At 37.8% G+C, this 26,998-nt stretch overlaps 1 protein-coding gene across 1 annotated transcript in view; it reads right to left on the bottom strand.

Annotated features, from left to right (window-relative positions):
- LOC311153634 (dynein axonemal heavy chain 5-like) overlaps positions 1-26,998 on the bottom strand; it is a gene marked incomplete at both ends in the record, with an annotated part of 146,757 nt that overhangs the window by 41,046 nt on the left and 78,713 nt on the right. Inside the window, 13 exons of the mRNA XM_084205597.1 lie at positions 1,152-1,334; positions 1,614-1,769; positions 2,993-3,187; positions 6,352-6,528; positions 9,063-9,281; positions 16,347-16,514; positions 19,072-19,287; positions 19,653-19,933; positions 21,105-21,769; positions 23,458-23,612; positions 24,236-24,475; positions 24,559-24,765; positions 25,993-26,322. Of these exons, the coding sequence (XP_084061723.1) occupies positions 1,152-1,334; positions 1,614-1,769; positions 2,993-3,187; positions 6,352-6,528; positions 9,063-9,281; positions 16,347-16,514; positions 19,072-19,287; positions 19,653-19,933; positions 21,105-21,769; positions 23,458-23,612; positions 24,236-24,475; positions 24,559-24,765; positions 25,993-26,322 (3,192 nt within the window). The remainder of the gene's footprint in view (positions 1-1,151; positions 1,335-1,613; positions 1,770-2,992; positions 3,188-6,351; positions 6,529-9,062; positions 9,282-16,346; positions 16,515-19,071; positions 19,288-19,652; positions 19,934-21,104; positions 21,770-23,457; positions 23,613-24,235; positions 24,476-24,558; positions 24,766-25,992; positions 26,323-26,998) is intronic.

Raw genomic sequence — 26,998 nt, 5'->3', positions numbered from 1 at the left:
TATAAATTCTCTAACAGTTCTGTCCAAGAAAAAAAAAACAACACAGAGCAAGGGTATCTTGTGGGAAGAGGATTTTTATATGTAGGTCATGAGAAACCTATTTCACTCCTTAAACTTTTATCTTGATTTAGACCTCTCCCTCCCTTCAGAGGTTAGTCAGGATATTCCCATTCACTCCTGCTGATGCTGTTTGATTTTGCTTACAGAAACCTGCATCTACTGGAGCAAAGACTAAAAGTTCTGCATCTAAAGCATTTGTCCCATCCTATTTTTCTCCAGTACCTGCTGTTACAGTCTTTCTATTTTCCATGGAAAAATTCACAGGAAGTTTTTGCATTACAATGACTTTCCAGCCTCTGTTTGTGACTGTCAGACTGAAGGAAGGGCACCTTAATTCCAGTCATTACTTCAGTAAAGGCTCATTTTGAGCAAAATGGAAGGGTGTTGGCTGGAGAAAATGACAGCACCACTAAAGAATGCTGGTTAGAACATGCTTTGGGGAAGTCAAAAGAAGAATTAATTCCTCTAGGCAGGCAACTCCTCTCACATTAGCAAGCCTACCTGAGGTACTTACTGAAAGCAGCAGCTCTGCTAATGCAAACCTCAATTTTTTCTCTCACCTGAGAGAGGATTTTCTTCCTTATATTAACTTCCACATAATCAATGCAAATTTTAGTAAGAATAGAGTCAAGTCAGTGTTCAGGGCTCCTTAAGAATCTTTTATCTCCTTGCACACTAGAGCCTGGCTGGCAAAAATAGTTCAAGTTCATAAGCATTTTTTCATGTAATTCAAATTAAGTTTAAAAAGGAATTTAGAAATACAAGAGATTTCTGACTGAACAAGAAGCCCTTTCCATATATGAAGGAATAAAGTTGTTTTATGTATGTCATATGCATGCCAATGATGTATTTTTAATGTATAATTTTCTTTCTTCTCTTTCCAAGGCCAGATCTTAAAATAAATGTTTAGGTTCCCCCATTCAATTAAAAAACAGCTCCACATTGTATTTCAGCAAATGCATAACCTTTAAACTTTCATTCACATTTTTGTTCTTGCATTTGATTTCAACCAAGGCACTGAATATGTATGCACTCCTAGTGCAGATACCGAGCAAGCCTTCCCTCTATTCCAATACTGCAAGACTCCATACCTGCTTTTCTGTGCGGATGACACGGCCAAGGAGCTGATCTTCCAGTCCTTTCATAGTAACAGTAAAGTCAATCACAGTAGTTCTTGCACTAATTTCTGGAGTATAAACAGGATTAGCCACCTTTGTTGTCATATAGAGGGTAAACCCCTTCATCAGATCTAGCTCCTTGTCACCTACTTTCACCTGAAAATAAAAAGCATTTCTCAATTTTTGAAAGCTGAATTCATAAAAACTGTTATTTTATCTGATGAAAAAAAAAATCTATGAACTCTTTTTTTAATGTTTTCATTTACACTTTTTAAACTTTCTGATTAAGGGTAAAAAAGCCCCTCAAACAACCCCATGAATTCACTACACATTTTCTAACTCTTTTAAAGGTACAAATCATGTCAGTATTCAGACTACCCCATACCCAACATCTGTCCTGTTGGGTTTTAATTTCATGTCTACAATTCATCTTACTTTGTGTGCTGAACCAAATTTTATGAAATTTTTTTCCAAGATGTTATCTAGAGCAGGATCAAGTTCCTCTCCAATGTCTTCAATTAACAGAGGTCGGCCAAGGGACAAGCAGTCTTCTATATGACTTCTGAAGAACTTATGGCTCATAGCTGTAACCTAGGAAGATTGAGTCACAGCACAGCAAGCATTTGAAAGTGCAGAGCAAACAGCATCAAATCTATTGAAGCTTTAAAAAATTGTACTCATCCTGGGATATATATGCAAATGGTTACATTTTAGGGACCAAAACTTGCCTCTGCTGACATAAATGGAAGTTTTGCTTTCAACTTAGGAGCATAGGAGATAACATTTCTTCATTGTCATTTATTTACGTTTTTATCTGCATATCTAATGATTGTAATATCTTATTATCTCCTAAATATAAACAGATTTAAGCTTAGAACAATAATGTGAAATACTGAAATGTTTATGGAGTTCAGAAAGGGAACCAGTGTTATATTGGAGACCTGATCTGACATCAGATGTTCAATTTCCAATTCAGTTCCACCAGTCTTAAAATTGCTAAGAGTCACACAGACTCCTTTTCCTTTATTCAAATGTAATATATTTAATGTAATTCTTTAAGACGATAATTGAATAACCTTTCCAGGCGTCTCCTAAATCATGGTTTTCGGGTGGTTTTTTAACCAGGAAAAAAAATTAGGATAGACATGTTTTTAAAATAAATCCTTGTCTTGCAGGCAAAACTCTTTGAAAAAGGTATAATTAAAATATCTAGAGGCACATTACACAGAATTGAGCCAGTATATTATTTAAAAATTAATGCTCTGTTCCACCACTCTGCACTTTTTGTTTGTTATCATGCAGACATATGTGTATCCACCAAAAGAGCATGTTCCCTACATTTTTATTTCAGATTCAGCTGAGGGATAAAGCTAGTTTCTAGATGACCAACAGCATAACAGTAACAAGACCATAGCAAATTACAATATCCCAGATGTATGCCACAATTTAAACACTTGTGTATGTAGAATCTTGACATAACTCTGTCCCCTTGGACTTACTGGGGACAACACAGAGCAGGAGATAAAAGTCTCCAGGAAGGTGGAGAATGACATACAACCTTTTACTTCCCTCTTTGTTTCTCTTTCACTACAGCAAGCAATTAAAAGATTCATCATAAAAACAGATATGCCATAATATATCAGTCTATTTTGCCCTGTTATTGATACCCTGATAGGGTACACGTTCTGTGTCAGTCTTGTTTTAGTTTCTGCATAACTGTGTACCAATAAACATCAGATGTAAATTACATATGGGCAAAGCTTGATGACATAAATGACACACACATTTTAAAGAATTGTAAACTAACTATTTACCTGAAGTCCATTATTCTTTTCCTTATTTTTGATCCAGATCTTTCCTTGACCTTGTGGATCAATCAGCAATGGATATCTAGATGCTTTTGTGACAATAATGCCATTCTGAATTGAAAGGTCATCATTTGGAAGACCCTGAAGGTTCCATTCACCCACTGTAGCATTGTCAACAAGCATACCAGTAAGGTTCAAGTTCTAATAGAAAATACGTAATTACAAAATCAGTACCAGTAGCAAACATGCAAATACAAAATTAGTGCCAGTTAGAGGAGCTATACCAAAACATCTCCTGCATGGTTTTTCTCCTTATTCTAATCAGAATGCATGATGGAGTGTATTTGGTAGTTATTGCTTACTATTTATTTTCTTTAAAGTTCAGTGGCTCAATCACTGCAGTTGAGCAGCAATGAAAGTGAATTCTGTTGAGGCTTTGATGTCCATCAGAGACTGTCAGAAAAACTCTGAAGTCAGTTCAATATCTAATGACAAACTGATTTTTTGCCATTTTTAATAGCAAACACTTTTCCTGCCAGTTCAAGTGGAATTGTCATCTTGCTCACAAGATCTTCCACCTGCTGGAAAGTGCCTTCCAAGTACAGGATGGCTGTGGGAGACTAAGAGAAGAATGTGGAGATGTGGATATGGATCAGTAACCATGAGCTATCATGAAAGATTATTGCTGTTAAGCTAAAACCCTTCATAGTTCACATATTCTCCTTAAGTCTGATTTGCACTTGTCAACCAACTTGCTTTATTTTATTCACTCTAAAAAGTGACTGGCCTCTCAAAAAGATGCATGTGAAGAAAAAACTGCTGAAAATAGCAAACCAAACTCTCCAATTTAGAAAAGCACCTTAGTAAGGATTGAGAATTTTTAAAATATTAAATTGAAGGTATTTATTTGCTCCTTACATTTTTCATTCAACAATTCCTACTTGTAGGCTTTATCTAGACATGTTTGAATAAAGGCATGAAAGAAGGAAAGTAAAAGCCTGTAAATCTTGTGAAAATCATATAATTCAGCATCTGAAGACAAAAGCTAAACTTCAAATACTGTGAGAGTTGTGAAACAATTGTGAGACCTAATGATATCAGTGTTTGCAAGATGCCAAAGCTTTTTTACTCCTCTGATTTTTTTACTTCTAAAATTATTGAAGGCTCACAATGAAGCAACACAAACCATCCTCAAAAGACACAGAAATTTTAGGAATCAAGTTTCCATTTGTGCAAAGGACAGAAAAGCATTTAATAGGCAAATTTTTCAGCAATTGGAACATAAAATCATATTTAGCTTCTTAAGCAGATGAGTAGTAGGATCTAAACAGCTTTGAACTTTTTCTTACCTACAGCAAGAAGTATCAGTCACCCTGCAATTCTGAAACGCAGTTAATTTCAGTGCCTAACTAAACAGATAAGTGGCTAATTTTAAACAGATCTTTGTAAATTGTTATGCCTAAATGACTCATACGCCCACGGTCAGTTAGTCTGTGACAAAGTAAGGCAGATGTCAAGCCTTGTGCTTGAACTGCAAAGCTGCTTTCTTTCCTGCAGTGTGAAGTATCAAGAAAGGCCCATATGCTGCCTTTTGTGAGTACTTAACTCCCTGGGAAAAATCAAAACTCTCTTCAATGCAGTATGATGGAAATCATAATTCTGTGTTTAATGGGAACTCTAAACAGAATGATAAATACATTTTGAAACTCATTAACTCTGGTATCCATCTAACTGAGACATTCTGGGGGGGAAGGGGAGAGCAACATAGAAACCATAAGAAAGTATTCCTCAAATTTTCAATGATGCTGTCAAATAGTAATGTGGTCAGAATACCCTCATGAAAGCAGAATTTTAGTTCTTTATGTATTGCTTTCTAAGGACATTATATATCCAGTTTCTTATCCTTAAATGGTGAGAATCTTGACAGATACTCCCCAAAGTATGTAGCTTTTAAGCTTTTTGTACACTGAACTTGGGAAAGAGCCTCTCTGGGATGAGTGTATGTAGGATAACTCCCATGCGACACCGGTTAAGAATCTTGCCTGAAACTTGCACTGCTCCTGGTACTTTATTAATAAATCCATCTTGGCCTTACATATTTTTTATTATCAGCAGCTTTCAGAGAGCTTTACTGGGTGGTTCAGAGTCATTTATCTTTTAAGTCACAGTGTAAATTGGGCTGGATTGCAAGTTTCCCTCTCTCAAGTCAAAGTTGATCAGCATTACAAAAATTATGCTAACCTAACATTAAAAATAAAAAAAAAGATATTCACAAGTAACTTCTATGAAGTGAACATTGAAAAGATCTCATTGAAAAGAGATCTTCTTAATAGAGGTTTTAAATGCTAAATCTCAAAAACACTGAAAAGGGGATGCATATCTGCCTTTAGCTGTTTCACAATGATACAGATGCACATAGGTTGTTCAGTAGCTCACAGGATTTTTCAGCAGCAACTGCTTTGTCAAAATCTTTGACAGCTGAGAACAGGAAATGTTTGAGCTTAATGCCTCAACTCCTGCTGAGAGGAAGAGAGAGTCCCTGAAATAATTCTCCAGCCTTTACTGCTGAAGAAAATGTACACAGGTACTCACAAAACCAAGTGGAAGACACCATAGATTACCCGGAAAGACAGCTTTGATTACTATGGCTTAAATTCTGCCTTCAGTATGAATATGTCTTCCAGGTACATGGAAGACTATTAGACAGACCTCCTAAAAGTCATGCAATAGGAGCTAGGCTGCTGCTGGCCATGAGCAAAGCCCCTGCACCAGAACATCTGCCAGGTCTGGCACTCCTGAGGCAGGTAATGGTAACAGCAAAGGACACGATTCATGCAAGGTATCCTGCCCTGTCTCACAGTCCCAGCATGCAGGCTGCTCACCTTAATAAAGGCAGAATATGAAGTGGCAGGAAACAGAAACTGAATATGGGACTGTAGCTCCAACTGCATTTTAGGCCACCTCTGCCTGCACAGACACAGGCCAGGGAAGGAGATACTGCAAAGGTGATGTTTCCTCTTATGAAAAGGTAAGTGTATTCTAAGCTGATAGATTTTACTTTGTTTCCTGTATTATGCTATTTCTCCCAGGGCAGCTGATCTCAAACAGCATTTCTCTCTCAGATTTGCCAGAGCAGTGTCCTACATACCAATTGTGAAATGCCTGACAGTGTAAAGAGGAATTTAAAACATATTGGTTTAATGCTCAGTTGTCAACTATTCAGACTTTTTATTTATTAAAAATTTGATTGAATGTGACAGCCTGTATATAATCTTCCAATTATGTACTTTTCTGGAACGAAATGCTCTGCATATAATTTCTCAGCAAGGCAAAGAATAAGGTCAGAACAAAACAGGAACACTTACTTTACTGTATGGAATCTTGCTATTGTCCATCTCTTTCCTCCACAACTGGAGTAGCAAATTCCTGTACTCCTGATTGAAAGGTCCAGAATAAGACAGAAATCCAGTGGCCAAAAGAACATTCCCCACCAAATTAATAATTTGATTTTGAAAGTTTTTGCTGCTTGCTGTCCAACGAAGCTGTATGTAAAATATTAAAAAGAAGTTAGCTTAAGCAGACACAAAACCAACACAAATGTCTAACTTATCTAAGAGATAAGTTTTTATCTCTTAGATTATTTCTGTTAAATAATTTTTCTTCAAAACGGGAGTATTTTTTGTTTAAATCAATCTTTTCAGAAGTAGACGTTTGCTTGGAAGTGATGGCAACCACCTGACCCAGTGGAGAAAAAGCATCTTTGGGAACAGGCGGGTCAAACTGGTAAGAAGAGCTTTAAAGGAGGAATGAAGTGTCAGGCAGAGGAGGGCCAATAGTCATGTGAGGAAGTGGAGGACAGGGGTGGCAAACAAAATGTGTGGGGTGAGATCAACTGCAGGGACCTTGTAATCAACAAAAGAGGGCCAATGGAGGACCATCCTAAGGATACCCATACAAACAAAGTGTCCACCAGACAGAATGGTGGGGACAGCTTCATACTGGTTATAGAACATGAATTATCACAGCTGGCACCCCTCTGAAGTGTTTCTACATGAATGTGCACAGCATGGAGAACAAAAGAGGATTCTCCACATGGTTGCAACATCATGATATGATGGGGGTCATGGGAACATGGTGGAAAGACAACCACAATTGGAGAGCTGCATTAGCTGTCTGTGGGCTTGTTAGGAAGGACAGGTTGGGATGGTGAGAAGAGGGGTTTTCTTTCACGTGAGAGGGCAGTGGAATGCATGTGGTCAGCATGGGAGACTCAGGGATGGATAATATGCCAGCTGGGAGCCTATGGGTTAGCATCAGAGGGAAGATCAGCATGGGAAATGTGTGCGTCTGTCACAGACAATGTGATTAACAAGAAGTAGATGAGGGGAAGAAACCTTGCATCCACAGGCTTTGGTCTACATGGGGAACTTCAACAACCCATTATCTGAAGGGACAACACAGAAAGACACAAGCAATCCTTGAGGTTCTAAGGAAGGTGTTGACAAAATTCTCAACACAGTCAAGTGAGGATTTAATGAGGGAAAGGCAGTTTGCTTAACGTCAGACTTGCAGATAAAGAACTAATCAGGGATCTAAAATTTGGGGGCAGCCTTGGCTGAGATTGTTTAGACTTGAACACAGAGAGTGCAGGGGGAACTTGTACACATGTACTTATGTGCACAAATACATGATGGGAGGGTGTAAAGAGGAAGATGTCAGACTATTTTCACTGGTACTTTGTGAGATGACAAGGGGCAATGGACACAAATTGGAACATAAGATATTTAAATTCGACACACAAAAAACCCCTTTATTTCAGTGAGAGTGGTCAAAAACTGAAATAGGTTGTCAAGGGAAGTGGTGGAATCCTGGAAGATATTCAAAACCCAACCAAAAAATGCCCTAAGCCTTGAGTAGGGGGGAAGGAGGGATATGTGTTTTGTGTTAGATGATCTCCAGAGGTCCCTTCCAATCACAATTATTCCATGATGCTGTGATTTTATAAGTATTATTTTTCGTGTGCTAGAAAAATTTAAAATAATTAACTAATATTTTGCTTATTAATTTCTTTCCAGATTTCTGTTCCATTACAATCACTCTGCATTCAGTCTTGGTCAGGACCTGCATGTTTCAAGTTTAAAAAACATACATTTAACCCAGTATCAGTTTTGCCTAATCCTCCAAGTGCCATAGAGTCTTTAATTTTTTTTTGTCTGAATTTTCAAAAGTAGAGTGGAATAACAGCTCTTACAAGACCTCATAGAACAAAGCTTCATAAAACCCACAATAAGGCACTATAATTTACTATTTTTGCCTTGCTCTTAAATTTAGGAATTCACTGAAAAAATTTGACAAAGCATCTAAGATTTTTGACTGATGTAATTTGAAGGGCAGCAATGCAAATTAATGTTGAGGTGCTGGCCTCACAGGACACTATGGCTGAAGACAGAACTCTCATCAATTTTGACTTTGTGTGAAATCAATGAAGGAATTAACAAAGCAAATAAGAAGAGGGGGGAAAAGAGTATCCTGCTTCCTCTGAAAACCTTCAGGCTGAAGCCAGGAAGATCTGCGTAAGAAAGGTAAATTTCAAGCTCAGTGCAGAGGATAACAATTAGCCCATAATTCTGTAAAAGGCTCCAGCAGAAACCTAAGCTTCAATTAAAATTCAGGAAATTAGTCAAGCTTCAAATTTGTATTCTCGTATACTTGGTGAGAAAAAGAGAGTAATCCTTCTTATAAATATTTTAGGGCAATTATTTAGGTTAAGCCTAATTCCTCTTAAAAAAGCTAAAAGGAATTTGGCTCTTTGGCTTTAAATCTGAACTTTATCCTCATATGAATCATATGTTATAACATAAATCTTCATGCAGAGGAATTAACACAAGAAATTGCTTTACTTTTTTAGGCACATTTACATCAAGGAAAACAACCATACATACAACTAAAAACAGCGTCCTGTGATATCAAGATGTCACCACTCCTTGAGTTTGCTGAGCACTGCTATGATCATTAAGGAGCATTCTCAAACTGCACAGCTACTTTGTGCTGGAAACCTGCACATGTGTGCTAATACCTTTTCTCCCCCTAATCCTTCAATCAGAGCTGAGGCATTGTTCATCTTCCTTCTGCAAGCCTCAGCATCATCGAGCAAGGCCTGCTTCTCTTTCACAGCAGCATCATACATGGCCTGTACTTCATCCAGCTCCATTTGCTTCTCGTCCAGCTGATTTTGTGCACTATTCAGCTCCATTTGGGCAGCTGCAAGTCTTCCTTCCTGCAAAGCTAAATTTGCCTACAGGTATTTAAAAGTAAAGAGTAGTTATTACCTATTTTTTGGCAGAGCAAATGACATTCATTTAATGGCACATACTGTACTGTGTTGGGTACTTTTAAAAATAATACATGTTCTAAGATGACAGAAGTTTTTTTCTTTTTACTTCTGGATCAGAAGCATAGCATTAAAGTTATTCAAGTTAATCTTAAGACATTTGATAATATTTTCAGAATGGTCTATTGATCACACAAGGACCAATTATTTCAAATCACAATACACTTGAAATAGCTGTATACTAGATATATGAGGCAACATATACAATGGGATTGCCTTATATATATGCCTCCTGTAATATATTCTCAGTGCAAAAGAAATTTAATACTGTCTTCATTAATTATAAAATAATAAAAATCATAACATACACTACTCTTCTGTTCTTTTTCCATCAATTACCTCTAGCACAAAAATATAACAAATGTATTTTTTGCTTCTCTGGAAAGTAAAACTCTAGAGACTTTTTTCACATTTCTCTATAAATTTGCATGATGACTTACCAGTCATTTAAATGTGGCCTCTTAACTTTTATATTCCTAACAGGGTTGAAAAAATATTCTGTGAATTCAGAAAGTATTTCCATATACATTTGCAAAGGATTAGAGCCTGACAAATTTCTTATGAAATTCACACTTACAGATAAAGGTTGCTTTCATTTACTCTGAATATTTAAAAAACCTTGTTTAAATATCATGTATCTTATTTCTGTTTTTTTCTTCTATAAGAGTTATGAAGATGGAAACCAAGAATCTGTAAAACCTGTTTTATTACGAATATGAAATTTGACACTTGCATTACATCACACCAGAATAGCAGCAGTAGAAGGCATCCCTCTTAAGGGATAACTCCTAATCAACAGCATAACCATGGGTTGGGGTCTGGTCTATCTCAAAAGAGTGGTTTGTGAGCAGGGAATTAGAGAAGCCTATCTGTACTAATCAATGAAGTAGGTTACTAATGTCTGAGTCATGTATGCTGCATACAGGTGTATTGGATACAGGTGCATCACATGTATCTCTGCCCATCTATATTAGCAATCTAGGTATATGCAGACAGTATATGCTGGAGAATAGCACTGCCAGTAAAATTTCATCTACTGTAGCCACCTGTTATGCTGACAGATCCCAGAGATAAAAACATATTTTGGAATCCAGATGAACTAGTAAAAAGGCTGCTCATAAAATTTCCATCATGCAAGAATGCTGAAATATTTTTACCTCACTGTTTATCAAAAAACACATTAAAGAGCGTCATCTAGAAATAAGCACTGCTCAGTCAGTGAGTCTTGATTAAACCCAGTTAAGTAGATTCCAGATCAACTGCTGGTATGTTTTAGTGAATCTTGGACCATTGGGCAAAGTTCCAGCAGCAAAGGAGTTTTTTGGAGGTGACATAGTATTACTGCCCCCGCCCTGCACCAGGGGAAAGGGTGAGGTACAAGAGAGAGAGAGATAGTGCAGGGTTCCTTCTGCATCTGAATAAGAAAGGCCTGACCACAACTGGCTTAATAAGACAGCTTCCTTTAAAAAAGTCATAAGAAGAAGACAAACAGTGAGTAAACTTTACATCCCCTCAAATGCTGGACACCCCACATTCATGCAGCATCAGAGAGCCAGGATAGTTTTGCCCATGGCACCTGTGCAGAGCAGATCCTGTCCATGAAGAGAAAACTTTCTCTTTTGGCCGTTCAAACTATCTTAAACCCCTCTTATTATTCTGTCTTATTAAAGCAGATGCCTCATTTAGCCATCTGTGGTCAGGCCTTTCTTCCTGAGATCTGAAAGGAGCCCTGCACCAGCCCTCTTCTACCTCTTTCCACCACCTTCCCTACTGCAGAGCATTCTCATATGCTTAAATTCTCTGAGGGCTAAAAATGGGAGTCAAAGGATACTATGACATATTGTTTGAGTCCCAGCTGAAAAATACTGAGGTTACACAGGAAACAAGATCCTTGGAGGGCTGTGAATAACAGCCTTGGCAGAACAGCTGGAACAACAGAGAACTTACACCTGGTTGTGTGGATCCATATAACACCTTGACATTTATCACAGCAGGATGTGAACTTCAATGAAAAAGGATGGGCATGTGAATTCCCAACACATATGAGCAATGATGCCTTGTAAATATGAAAAGCAGGTCCCTGTGTAGCAATAAACTACCTAGATAAATGCAAAATATGGATGAAACAAACTTCCCCATTCTTAAAAACTCTTAAAAGGCTATCAGCTTTGAAGATGTAGGGACAGCAAAAAAATATTTCAGATGAGTACAAAAAAAAGTATATTGCATTCTAACATGAAAAGAATCCCTAAACTTATTTACGCAAGATTTTACAGATTTTCTGGAAGATAACCTATAGAAAGAAACTATTTTACAGACAATTTTACCAGTTCTCAGCCATTTTCAGGGCAATCATACCAAAGTATAAGACATTATAATATTAGTTTGATTTATAGGCTATTTGATCATATGTGATGAACAATGGTTGGTGGCATTAGACTGACAGCTTACATATCAGGATGACCAACCTGTGTGATTCCTAAAGGCACAAAGACTACTTGGTTCAGATGACCCTTTGAAATCATCACTATTTGCTTTCTCCCTGGTTTTTTTTTCCCCCCAAACTCAAGTTTTCAAAATTTCATGGGTATAAACACAACTTTTGTACTGACATTAGGTTAGGCTGGCTGGCAGCCTCCTGTATAGAGCTCTGCCATGACAGCAGGAGGCAACTTCTGCTGCCAAAGAGAATCTTCTGCACAAAAAAGACTATTACAGCTGCAATCAGCTCCATACAAACATTTCCAGCCAATATTAGGCAGGAAGGAAACATGTTTCCCAACCACTAAGAACCACTGTAGCCTTTCTAATTTTAGTAGCATTGCCCTGTGAACAAGCTTCACACCCTTCATTTCATCCCTCTGCATCACGCAGCAGAGCAAGGATACACAATTTGTTCCAGCTGGATGCACTGTGAAAGGCTGAATAAATGGATTTTATGCAGATGAATCATGAGGATTTAAGACATGAGGTCCACACTCTGATCTGTGCTCCTGGAGAAGTGGTGCTACCCTGGAACATGCCTGGGCTCCTGTGAGATCAGCAGCTTCAGCCTTTCCTTGCCTTTGGCATTGGGGAACCAGACTGACGATCCTCCCAGCACCTGCTCCAGCCAGTGCTGCTACTGCCCTCTGCAACTGCCAGCGTGGGGCAGGTACAGACAGCACCTGTGCCAACAAGGGCCTCAGCCTAAAGAGTTTAGCAGCTGTTTTGCCTTCTTCCAAGCTGCCCTCAGAGAGGGCTTCACAGCAGGCGGTGAGATGATCCTGTCACTCTTATCGTTTTTGCATTGCACACAAAACCAGAAGAAATAAACATAATTACAGTCACGATTGTACTCTTAAGTGAAACATGCCCAGGACCTTTCTCTGGCACTGAGGTTGACCAGCATAAAAAGACTCACATTAAGCTCTCTCACCCTCTAAAATACTATGACTACATGTTGGCAGCCTTGTGGGAATGGCTCTTGGACCAGGCTAGAACCTGAAAGGTGCCCAGAGACTACTGAAAAATGCTGTTCAGCAAAGACCAAATCACACTAGGCATCATTATAAAAAATTTCCAGTGTAAATGATCACTTTTCAGTGCCTAGAAAAATTCACTAGTACTGTTTAATTTATTAGTATTGACATAGGCACTCTCAGTTTTGCAAAGTACCAAGTATATCTGACCCTGATCCAAGGAAGCAGTTCAATAAAAATGACTTGTCCAACAGAAAGAAGCCTCACACCATTTAATGCTATTCCTGATCTTGGATGGAATGCCCAGATCAACCCCAAATCACTCCGAAGAGCAACTGCTGCTCAGTAAATTGAGGAAATGTTACAGGAGAATCCCATTAGGAAAAAAAAAAAGCCTTTTGAAAAACTATAGAGTTCTCTATAGGTAAGGATGATTTAGAGCTTTCCTAGCACTTTTCTTGTTAAGGAATTTCAGTTTTCAAAGTCCACTGTTCTTACAGTCCATTGAGCACTTACTGCTGCTGGACTAGGCCAGAAGGCTTCTTGGACTCTGTCACTCTGCTCCTGACCTTCTGGGGACGTGCTAAGTGCTCATCTTTGCCTTTTGCTTCAGTCCTGTTCTGGGCACATGGCATCTGACTGAAGACTCTTCATGGACATGCTGTCTCAAAACTGCCTCTCTCCCAGATTACCGCAGATTTTTCCTAAAGACACTTCATTGGTTTTGGGTCAACCTTCCCAGAGACTCAACATCATGATACACTTGTATCCACCATTACTTAGGGAAAGATTGTAAAAAAGGCAAAGGCATACACAGTTTTGCAGACATTCCAAAAACAGTGTTTTTACCTCACCAATACAAATTTTAAAAAATAAATATACACCTGCACATACGTATGTACATATGTACACATGCAAACAGATCCATGCAAGAGTGACATTAATAAAATCTTGGCGTTTCTTTGAGATGAAAATAACCTTTGAAAGAAACAGAAATCATATCTCTTATCTGCTTTTCACTGTCTGTACTAGCTAGTGAAAGACTTTCCATATTTTCTGTTCAGTTACATGCCTTGACCTCACTCTGTTTTAAGTGACCTAATCCTTCCCTTCGTCCCCCCCAAAGTATATACCAAAGTATATTCTTTCCTCCTTATTGTGGGCCTTGGATTTAGACTTGCATGCTTGTCTTCCTGCCCAGTGGGCATCACCTTGCCAAGGACACGCTTATTTAAATGGGCAACTATCAAATTTCAACACTCCTTGACTATTACCTCTTCTTCGGGTGCAAGATTTCCTTTCATTGCTTGCTGTGGATTTTAGTTCAGCATGGAGGCAAATGAAAGTAGAAAAGGCAATAAAGTCTCATACGTAAAACTGAGTGTGACAGGGAGAATCCTCAATATCAAACAGAATTCATAAACTGTAAACAGACTTCTCTTGATCATTGTAACAGCCTAAGGAGAACTTAATTAAAGTCACTGCAGACATCCCTATGGGAAATTATACTCATAGACACAGTATTTTAATTGGAGGCTAACAGTATCACAGCAAAAGTCAGGGCTTCTCCATTCTGCTCTTATATTCTTCAAATAATGGATAAGGAGGAGATGGTGTTTCAAAATTCTCAGGTTAATGCAGCAGGCTGGTTTACTAGGTATCAGTCTGGGGAGGAACAGCTCATCTTCCTGCTGAAGGTTTACAGGAAAGTCTAACTAATGACCCTTGGGCTGCAGGTCACTTATCTAAAATATACCAGTATCCATTCCTAGGAATTTGGTAATTTTTGCGCACTAAGTATATAAGTTATAAAAGATAAGTTTTTGCACATTAAAATATATAATTTATCATATAACATATGTCATATCTCATATCTCAATCTCATATAGATATAATTTTGCACACTAAATACATAAATTAATAATATATAATTTTTTCACAATAAATTATATATTTCTAGAAAGAAATAAATAATTTTGCGCACTAAAACATATGTCGCCATTAATTAGTTTTCACAGGTTGTAATAGTTAAGATAAGTGAGGCAATGAGTCTCACTTAAGATGCAATTTAAAAATATATTGAATCTATTTTGCAGGTGTTGAAAGGGATTTATATCCTAGAACAGCAGTTAGAATAGCACAGCTTGATTAATTCATTCAGTAAACCTGCTTTTAGCCCTGGATGGATTAGCCTGGGCTAGTACTTTATGCAGTTTAATTGTACATTTATTTTCAATTATTTTCTTAGCATCACTACACTGCTTCCTGCAATATCTCCTGCATACTTTACACCCTTCCTCCCTCCCTCTGTCATCTTCAGATTTTAAAATATTTTTGACTGTTGCTGAACTTGACAATAGGCACCACTTTGCCAAGATATGTATGTTTCATCTTTTATCAGCCACAGTGCAACAAGAATGAACACAAAGCTAAATTTATATGTAATCCTAAATCACATATATTCAAATAAAAACTACAAGAGCACGTTTTCAGCTTTCAGGGTTGCATTTGCATATAAAGCCACTATTTCCCCAAGGTCTTGCTCCCTTTTACAGCTCCCAATAGTAACATTTCAAATTCTGTTTTCATTAGTGAACATCCCATTATTTGAAAAAGAAATAGCTAGTTATATATCACGAAAATGCAGCATTCTCTTGAGTTACTTGAATAAAAAAGAATATGCTTTTAACATATTTGAATCAGATCTGTCTAGGTATAGATTATGCTGAGTTTTGACTGTACCATTGATACAGTGGCTTATTCAATAAGAAACCAAACACGAGTGCTGTGGAAGCATAATGGATTGGATGGATTTCTTCAGAAAAGGGCCATAAAACTCACTGCAGGAGCAATGACTATAAATCATTAGATAAATATGCAACGACCCTTATTTTCAATGTGCTCACAAATGGAACCTTTCCAAGACAATAACGTTATCTGTAGGAATTGACACAACAGTGGCTGATCCTTTTCTACTTCAGTTCAATGTTTCAACAGAATTCTATACCTCACAACTACTTTATTACATATGTTCATTTGCACGTAGCAGTTTGAAACTCCAAAATATTTTTAGGGAGATTAATTCCAGCTAAATTCCTTAAAGAATGTTTCTGTGCCAAGACTGATCTCTCCTCTCCCAGATTCTATCATGACCACAATGAGTAGGTTCCTTCCCAGGCCAGTAGGACTGAGGAGTTTTGTTGAAGCCATATTGCCTGGCACTCACTCTGAGGGCAGAGAAGGTATCACTATCTCCCATGCACAGCTAGACAGGCTCTATAAACAACCAATTGAATGCTTACTGTGTTCACACAAGTTAAAGCTGTACCACAGGGTAGTTGTGTGTAAGGGGAAAAAGTTGCCAGGACATATTAAACCTCTGTGTGCTTGACTTACCAACTGTGTGTGAAGAAACAAGAATCTCTTTTTTAGCCAAAATAACATGACCTTTTTTTTCCACTTGACTATATTAATCTCTCAAAAAAATAAAATTATCAGTATGAAATACCTTAAGAGGAAGAACTTCTTTATTAATACCATAGAAGTAAGCCATTGCTTGTGTCCATGAGCAAAGACCTGCTACATTTCCACACACTTTTTTAGCAGTCTCAAGATTATAATCCTCCATGTCCAAATAAGGTTCTAAAAGCTCCACAGTTTCTTCTGTAATTGAGTCCTAGTCAATGAAAAGGAAAATTATTTTTTAAAATGGGTTTTTGAAAAAGGTCTGTTTCACAGAAATATTTTTCTTTTTAAAACCATGGGGTATCACTTCTTACAGAATAAATCAAAGCAACACTGTTGCCTTTCACTCTTATAAAGGACAGATTAGTAGTTTTTGTGTACCCATGAAAATAACTCCTACTTCCATTGCAACAGATTGACTGGAGCTGGCATTTAATATCCCTGTTTGACACATAAGCTTTACAGATGTTCCTAGTGCTCGTAGCTCCATGACAACTTAAGCAGTTCTAAGTTATTGCTGCTACAACACTGCACCTTCTTCTCTTTCCCCCTCAACCAGATGTCTTTGCCCCATCTTTAATACCCTCACCCACACTCAGTGATCTAGTCTGGAAACTGGTATGACAGAAATAGAAGTCAGAAAACTGCTGATTAATTTTCTTCTAGTCTAGTTCCATAAACAATCTCACCATGGCATCAGACAGGCGTTGGTGTGAACACAGCTAAAGGAACCAAACATGCAGGTTTCAGAAGGAAAAGGGTGAAACTGCAAGGCACTGTCTTCACTTCACTGAAGCTAACCCTTTTCCTTAACCATGAAAGAAATTTATTTCAGCTGTTATTCTAATCCCAGGTTTTTTTTCCCTTTCACAATCTGCCGAGAATACGAAAAGCCAGATCTTTGATGATGGTGGTTAATCTATAATTATGTAAGTGTCAGAAGAAAATGAAATTCATCTCCTAGAGCAAGGTAGAAAGTAGAAGAGCTTATACAGGCTAAAAATGACTGCTTAACAATAGACATGTTAAGAATCTTCCTGGTTTTTGGAAATGTATTAATGCCTTTCTTCTAATCTAAAATCATTCACCATTCATACTGTCAAACAATTTACCCTTTTCTTGTTTTTCTGCACAGCAGAAAGGACTGCCTTGTACTTATCTGATCCTTAGCTACTCTAATAAAAAAGACATTCACTATATTACTCCCAAGATCAGCCATGGTGATGTTTTCACTGTGATTGTTTGCTAAAATGTAAAATAGTGCTGGACAAAAATTTTGACTTTTTTATTCTCCTACTCAAAATAATGAGCTAAAAAGCTGGCAAAGGTGAAGCAAAGATCAATCAGCAGTGGCCTAAATCTCTGTTCAAAAGCTTGGAAAATGTCATGCTTTTCCTTTTAAGTAATTAATTTTGAACTCAATGAACTTCTTCATCTGCTAATTTTCATTGCCTAAAAAATATTCGGAAAGAACAAAAATCTCACAAACAATTAAGCTGTGTAGTCTACTGAGACACAATGAGCTTTCTTGTCATATATACTCAAAATGAGAAATAGACAGAATGTGAAGGACCTCATCAGGGATTGAAGTAGTCCAATATTCTACTCCACGTTCACTTGTACCACTTCCTGCAAGAACTCAGTCCCACAGAAGTTGTTCTGACTCCTCTGAGTTAAATGTGCTGCCAACTACCAGCAGGAATACATGCACTATTAATAAGTGCCAAAACTCTGGAAGTCTCATTAGACAGAAACTTGAGTAAGGAGGGCATAATTAGTCCTTGCTATCTTAAAACTAATTTCCTCTTTCTGTTTAGTGGAGATAGCACTTGGAAAAGTGACCAGACTGACACCCTCAGGAAAAAACTGTCTACAGAGGCAGTGCAAGTTTCCACAATATGGCTCTCTGGGAGAAAGGATAGCGAGGATGATCTTCACAACAAAAACACTCCAGCAGCTTAGAAAATGCATAAGGAAAATGCACAGCTAAGTAGATTAAAACATTAGTGTACAAATGAAAGTATGTTCTTCAAGACTGCAGAACAGCCAGGTTTTGCTGAAATCTGCTTGGTCTCCCGGATTTTAAAGCTGGGCTATGATTCTGCCATTTCATGTTCTACCCTAGGTCTTTTTCTGGTCCAGCTACCTGTGACATCTTTCTTCTCTTCCCTATAGAGAATTTTCCTTTGTGTCATAGTTCAGTGAACCTTGCAAAAGTTTCTGTCCTGATAGAAATAAAAACCTGTTCACTTTTATTTTTCTTACAGTTGATAATAGGATTATTCTTCATTTCACTATTTTTCTTGTCAAAGAAATCCCAAAGTTCCCTAATCATCTCATTACCTTTCCTGCTATTTTTTTTCTTATTTCCTGCTAGCTCCCTAGCAATATGGAGACAGAATTGTCGAGTGCCTTACAGGCAAACAGGCCTGGTAGCACTGGAGAAGGTGAGCCATTAAAAAGCCAAGAGTGGGCTGTTTTTAAGGCAGATTCCTACTCAGAAGCAGGAACTACCTGAATAAGATAACACTCAGCTTCTCAATATTTGACCTAGTGCTTGGGATACTTCTGTCCCCTGGAAGCCACTAAATGGCCCAGGAGAAAAATTACTGAGATAATGAACCATGAAAATGAAAAAGAATAGTCACAAAGTACCCACAACTATAGATAGACAAAACTGTTTCAAACTTCCTTTGATGGTAGAAGACACTTTCATGTGAACTCTGAACATGGTTATTGGAGCAGTAGTGCCCCTATTAATTACTTACCTTCTGAAAAGTAAGCAACATGCTAAGAAATCCTGAATTATTCATTAGCTTCTGAGCCTCAGTCCATGATGGCTTCACACCTGGGTGTTCATGATCTAGTGTCACTGAGTCTATTTTCCTTTGGAATAAAAGCAGTACACAGTCCATGATCCGCATTATCAGGTGAGGAGGTTTACCCAGTTTGCGAACAGTTGCAATGTCAGAAGGTTTTATTGTCTGAAAAATTAGAGAAGATAATAGTCCATTTATCTAAGCAGTCACTTGATTGCAAAGAATGGTGTTCTTTTGGGAGGACTGTACAGGTAATGCAATTGCTGCAGTTTTGCAGGTCCCTCAGAAGCACTACTGCAGAAAGTCCTTAAAGGTAGTCCCACTCTGTGACTGCTTCACTACCTGACAGTAGAGTACTGCCCATCTTACCTCTTCCCTTCTTCAATTTTCAGGGTTTTTTCTACAGGGATTTACAGGTTAGTGCCATTCTTTCAATCCCCTGTATCCTCCCAAGTTAGAAGCATTAAGTCATATTATTGCACATAATAATCATTAACTGCATGCATGCTCAGAATATATTTGCTTCTGACCTGCAGGGCTGCCTTGGCTTCTTCCAGTGCAGGTCTTGCAGCTTCAAGCTTCTCTTCTGCTGCTGCTTTATCAATGGCAATGTCATCCACAATAGCCTGAGCCTTGTCTTTTACTGTTTGCACCTGCATTTTAACTTTTTCTGCAGCATGGGCTTTCATAGTTACTTCCAATAAAACTTCATCAGCTTTTTTTGAAGCTATAGCCAAATCTTTCTCCTTCATAACCAACTCTTTGGAGAGCTGATTTACAGAAACCTCAGCTTCCATCAATTTTGCAAGACCTGTGGTAGACAAATTCCATTTTAGCAACAGGAAGACCTATGGAGAAAGTAACCTCAGTGAAGCAATGTGGATATTTAAAATAAATCACTCAGATTCCTATTTAGAAACACCAGTGAGTAATCCCATTGATTGAACTCCAAAATTCAGCAGGGGATTTTTTTTAATGCACAAAAGCGTTCAGAATCTGTCACTTCATCACTTATTTATGTTCTTATCCATGAGAAGGAGACTAAATATTAAACACACATGCTCAAAAACATTAGCATGGAAATGACAGTCTTAAGAATTGTGTGTGAAATCTCTGAAATCCATGAAAACATTGAAAGAACTAGGCTGTACTCTGTACAAAACCAAGAGGAGGAACCTGGCAATGAAAGCAAAGACACAAGGAGAGTGGGCTGAGCTTCTAAATTCAACATTACATGAACATCCAGATGAGATGGGGGTAAAAAAACCTAAAGATTCTTGAGCAATACAATGCTCCAATAATTTGAACAAATTATGAGAAAATCTCTTAAGTATAAACATCCTTATATATAAATGCATGTCTCTAAATGTAAATGCATCATATTTATCTTTCTAGCTCTAAAAACCCCATGTTTGTTCTTCCAAACAGCCAGCTACCCCTTACCTTTGGACTTATGTGTACATAGGGCAGGTCTGCAATTTAAGTTCACATTCAGTTCCAAAGAGCATTCAGTTTAGGAGACTCTTTAATTGTTTACCATGTATAGCCATGTACAGAGCAATGTGTTTAAAATTGTACCTTTGGCACAAACCTGTTTCTTTAAAAAATTCTTCAGAGGGACTGAATATGAGCGCTTAATTACCTTTTCTCAGATTTACTCATGGCATGCTGACATGTGAAAACTAGGATCTCATTAGTTCCTTGGAATACATACATGTCGGAGGAGGAGTTTCAAGTATTTTAACTGCTAACTAATACTATTTCCAAAACTCCTCTTTAATCTGCACATTCATAAAGTTCAGAGAAACAAAACCTCTGCACATTTTGTAATCATACACAATTCAGCTGAAAATATTTGAGTCTGCTTCCAAATGAATGCGAGCTCACAATCTAAATCCATGCTTTTACACCCTTTTATTCAGATTCTTCTCACCCTTTTAAAAACAATGAAAGAAACAAAAATCAAGAAGCTTTTACAGTACCTGTTCTCATGCGTTCAGACAAACTTCCAAGACTGGCAAACTTCTCTTTGTAAATAGTTTTGTAACCTTCAATGAAGGACAGGTAAGATTTTGGTGTGACAAAAGTCCGTCTCCTGTATCGTTCAAAGTATTCAGCACATTTTTCAGCTACAATATCTTGAATTGTTCCCATGGTGTTAACAACACTCTGTTTCACTTCATCTGTACACTCAATATGGTAAGAAGATAAAAAATGCTGTGCAACTGCTACAAGAGCATCTTTAGGCCAATGCTGGAACCAGTCTATGGTACAGCCTGAAATCAGACCTGGAAATTTGAGTGCACGAGTTCTGAATTTTTCCCCAACAGGAGAAAAACAAAGAACCACATGCAGGTTATTCCGAACTCGAGCAAGAAAGTAATTATAAAGATTTTCACCAGTGGGACTAAGCCTTGGGTACTCCTTCTTCATTGCTGGAATCAGGTCTTGTGTGATTTCACCTATTTCATCCCGTGCAAAAAGATTTGAGACTTCACCTGAAGCCAAAACATTGTTCATGTACTCAAGAAAAGATTCATCTCTGACTTCATTGTCTGTGAATATAAAGACAACACCTTTTCCTTCTTGACCGGCGGAGCGGTACAACATTTTCAGATCATCCAAAAGGTTGTTGGTGGCATATGTTCTGGAATAGAAAAGAGTTAAGGAAAGAGAGAACAAGAATTACAGATCACTTTAGGAGATTAGGAGATATGTATCATCTGGATCAGCTTCCTTGAGGCAAGAAAAAAAAATCTAGGTAAGAACTTAGTATCATAGGTCCTGGTTACATTCTTTAAGTTTCTTTTTCATAAACATTTTCCCAAAGTGAATGATCAGTAATATAAATCATGTGAAATGAGGTGAAGTGCTGGGGAAAAGTAAGGTGAGAGCAATACTATATCTAAGGCAATTATGATGCTGTTTTGTATCCCCATGGCTTGCAGACATAAATTCTTTACTAGAAATAGGCTAATACAACTGGATTAAGTCGTCAAGTAGGTTCTGATACTTGTAATCATTATGTAAATACAGCTGAATTATCTTCTGAAGATATTGAGAGCAGGTTAAAGGAAATCATTAAGGACAGAAGAGAATGAAACTGAGGGGTTTATCGTGTTATATGGTTTAACTAAAACCAAACCCCAGAAACTATGTTTCAACATTATCACTTGGGCTGATCAGTTCTTCTGCAATTGGAGACCATCACTCATTCTGTTGTTACGTGTCTTATAGCTGGTGCACACAGTAAGTAAGATTCAGATAAGTCAACACAAATTCAACTACACATTTCAAATTGTGCAGTATAAAATGACATAATGTTAATAAAATGGCAGATTTTGTCCCAAGCCAATTAAAGCTGAAATTAGAAACCTCTTTTCTTTGTAGCCAGTCTCTTATTTCCAAGAATCTCTTCAAAGTCATAAGTAATTTGTGCAATACACACATGACCCATTCTTCACATATTAAATATGCCACACAGGAAGCGTCCCAATTCTCTTTCAGCTGCATCTTATTTCTGCTCTATAAATACCTGTAAAACAAGCACTTCAGAGCTTGAGAAACAATCCAGCTCTTTGTATCAGTTTGTATGTGTCAGCTACAGTTATTACAGTGATTCGTGGTATTCTGATAGGAACATAAGAATTTCTCTACTGAGTCAGAATAGCAGTGTATCTGGTTCAATAATCTAACACCAGTTGTGGGAAACTATACTTAGAGACAAAACATGACCCAGCGTCAACTCTTCACTGCTAATTTAATTCTTCCTCCCTCCATATTCATTGCCATTAATAATATTTGTCTTATTAATCTTGGAAATCTAGGGATTCTCTTCTATCACTTTGGGTTTTTCCTTTCCCTCCTTTTTTTTGTTCTCAGTTTTCCTTTGTTCTGCTTCTGGGACACAGTAAGAGATTGTGATATGGCTTTCTTTATCTTTCCTTTCATCAGAAGCCTCATAACATTATTCATAGACCTGATATGTCTCTCTAAAGAATACTTCTCAGCATTTTAAATAGTTTGCAAAGGAGAATACACTCTGCTGGTCTTTATTGCTTAGCCCTGTAAACCCTCTGTCAAAACAGACAAAGGAAGGCAGCAGCTACTCCCTTTCACTTAAAATTTCTATAAATGACAGAATTCCAGTACTACAAAATATTAAGTCATTAACAGAAATTTTCATAATGAAGTTTGGCTATATAAGACTGGAAATGCCATTTAGAATGAGGGATAAAATGTTTGAGAAGTTTGCATTTCTTTAAGCTGATTGTGAGGAGTTCATTTCTATGGCAAGTTAAGGAGCAAATGTCCATGTACACTGCATTGTGTTACCTTGTTAAAGCAATCTGAAAGCTCTCATGTCCAGCAATGTACGCTGCTAGTCTGGTCAGACTCTGCTTTCCAGATCCACCCACACCCACCAACAATGCATTTCCTTGTGGAGTACGAATAATCCGTGAAATTTTAATCAAATGGATGATTGCATCCTGTGTATTGAGAGAAAAGGGGATGAAGAGATGCAAAAATGATGCACTGTATAATCAACTAGAAGCATGCCACCAAGCAACTGCTTCCCAACAGCTAGATGGCTTCTCTGGAGCCTAAGACTCACTCCTGTACTCATCAAAATCAACAGGGGATTTTGCCCTTCCTTCAGAGCTAACCCCAGAGAAATGTCCTTGTATCAAGCTTGTATGAAGCAATGTCATATGCACAGTTTGTCATCAGCAGAGCTGAGGGCATGCCCTTTAGGGGACAGAAGGAAAAGCAGAAAAGACTCCTCCAGCCTTTTAGCTGACCTATTTACAAGCTCTCTAAATAGACTGACAAAACTAAAATACAAGTGCACTATAGGCATTTCTTATTCAACTGCTGTAGTTATTCTATCAAACCACCCAAACTAAAGTGGAAGAAAGCATTGTGCATCAAGACCTTTGACAAGGAGAGGACTTTCAGGAAAGCAAGACGACATTCACAGTGTGCACTGTATAAACAACCTAGTTGTTCCGAGCCATCTCCAAAATAATGTGATGGAAACTTACAAACTAGGTATCACTAAGTGCAGAAGACCAGGCACTTTCTGTATTAATATGACTACAAGCATTAATACCTTGAAAAATACTAAATCCATCTTTGATCCTCTGACAGTTTCATTGTACTGTTGCATAAACATCTGTAATCTTTCAGCCAAGTAATCCAAGGATGGGATAGGCTCATAAATTTTAGGAGCCTTCAACTCTGCATCATCAGGTTCATCTCCAGCAATCTCTGGGACATCACGCAAGAAATCCACAAAGTATAATTCCGTGCATATATCCCCAATATCTTGACCATGTTCCTCAGAAACAATCTACAACAATTAAGGATTGCTTTAGTAATGAAATATGTCATTGGCCTCTTTCTGTGGCAAATACTAAAATACTATTTGCTTACCTTCTTCATCATGTCTTCAAACCAGTCTTTATCACTTTGACTGATGAACCTGTCTGCAATAACTCGTCTGCACTCATGTTGGAATAAGGCTACCAAAACACTGATGCTCTGGCAGACATCAGAAGTAACTGTAAGTATTCCTTGCCAAATACGACTGAGGTCTCGTAAATTGAAGATGTAATGAAATTTAGCCGGAGTTGGTAACATCTAAAAAATAATGTCACAAGCTATATTCAAATAACTGCTAAATGAAAATATTTTCTACTTAATATTAAGTGAAAGTGAATGTGGATATTTTCACAAACTTTGGTCTTGCATTAAAGCAGAAATACATGCTTGGCCTTTAAGAGGCAACCGTAAAATGGAGAAACTACAGTAGCAACAACTATCTCTTTAATTTCACATAGATTTCATCTGAGTTTCTTTTAATGTTTAGAGCCCCAGGAGCATGCATTGAAGGGGAAGGGGAAGGGGAAGGGGAAGGGGAAGGGGAAGGGGAAGGGGAAGGGGAAGGGGAAGGGGAAGGGGAAGGGGAAGGGGAAGGGAAGGGAAGGGAAGGGAAGGGAAAAATTTGAGAAAACAGTATTTGGGAAAATATTTACAACTTAGCGAAAGCTACATTTTCTCTAGGAAAGGAAGTTAATTAGTAACAATAAGCACCAGTGCTGTTGAATACATTGGCCAATAGTGACAGGTGAATAATTTCACTGCAACTTCTTCTATTTCTCTATATAAACCAAGTGTAGTGAGTTGTTTGTGAAATCCTGACCAACCTTTTCTGCACAGGAATTTAACAAATCCCTATCTTTCCACCACTCTCCCCCACTTTTCTCAGAAGAAGAACAAATTTGACATACATTTCTATGCTGTAGTTTTGTTCTTTTCAAATTTCATTCTATACCTAATATTTTTTGTCTCTCTCAAAGCAAAATTTGCCCAGAAATTGCAGTCAAATGTTTTTAAAAGGCCGTTTGAAATGGAAAAAGTTTATATTTTTGAATTACTGAATATCAGATTTTATTTGTTTCTAACTGATTTCCTCTCACCAAATTTGACTTCTTTCCTAAAATTCAGATCTTCAAAGTTTCTCACAATCCCAAACAACTTTTACAGAAGATTCCTATCTAATTTTTAATTTCTGGTTCCTTGTGTTCTCAAAATTTTCTCAGCTGGAAGATCTCTCAATCTTCCTATCAGCTATGTCTACTATGTTATATGTATATAATGTGATGTGATATTATATTAGCTACAAGAGACACTGTGTTAGGATTTTCATCAGTAACTTGGTGCTCAGAGCATCCAATTCAGAACAGAGGCATCAGCCAGCAGTTACACCCTCAGGTCCCAGCTTCACAATATGAACTACAAACACACACCACAGTACAAAAGGTACAGTACAAAAGATCTTTCAAGGCTTAATAGATGTAATTTTACCTTTGCTTTTGTCATTTGCCAAACCTTTCGACTTGTGGATACTAATGCTGAAGCCAGTTTACATACTTCTGTGGGGAAATGTCGTCGTTCACAGAAATAGCCTTCAGCTATTGTTTGAAATATCTTATCAATAGAGGAAGTAGAAGGCAGTGTGCAGTTGAAGATGGCGAACTGGCGTTTCAGGCGCTGTGGGATGTCGTTCCGACCTCCCCCAGGGTGAATCATAGCAGCTACAAACTGGATGTCAACCACATTCGTGAATTCCCCCGGCTTCTCCAAACTGTAGAAACCTTTCTGTTCCATCAGCTGCCTTACAATCTCATTTGTGATCTAAATATAGCCAGAAACAAAAAAAGGAATGAAGGAGTTATATGTTTCTATGTTATCAACATGCAATGTGGCAACCAAGCGCTCAGGGGCAGTGCATTGGCTGCATGTAAGCTGCATGTGCACATAGTTGTGGACATGAAATGAGACATTCAACTGAATTTGGATAATTTCAACTTAAGAAAAGACAGATCTTTCAGTTTTCAATCTGGACTATATCTTCAGATTGATACAGTTGCTTAGACAGTGACAAAGAACAGTTAATTTAGCACAATGTGTAGCCACACGTCCACTTGCACAGAAACACTGAGTACAGAGTTGTACTGGAAGCAGGGAAATTGCTTTTTCTCAGCAGAATTTTTTTTTTTTAATTTAAGTCATATTTTCAGAGTATAGGTCTATACTCTGTCTATACCTCAAGACAGCTTGCTAGTCTTCAATGTCAACTGTGATCATGGAATTCTTTAGGTTGGAAAGGACCTTTTTATTATTGAGTCCAACCGTTAAACTGGTACTGACAAATCCACCACAAAGCCATGTCCCCAGGTGCCAATCTACACCTCTCTTAAATACCTCCAGGGATTGTGACTCCACCACTTCCCTGGGCAATCTGTTCCAGAGCTTAAAAACAATTTTGGTGAAGAAATTTTTCCCTAATATCCCATCTTAACCTCCCCTT

Source organism: Fringilla coelebs, assembly GCF_963513975.1.
Source record: "Fringilla coelebs genome assembly, chromosome: 1".
Taxonomy (NCBI): domain Eukaryota; kingdom Metazoa; phylum Chordata; class Aves; order Passeriformes; family Fringillidae; genus Fringilla; species Fringilla coelebs.
Note: the sequence above shows the minus strand (reverse complement) of the source record. Positions and strands in the feature narration are given on the sequence as shown.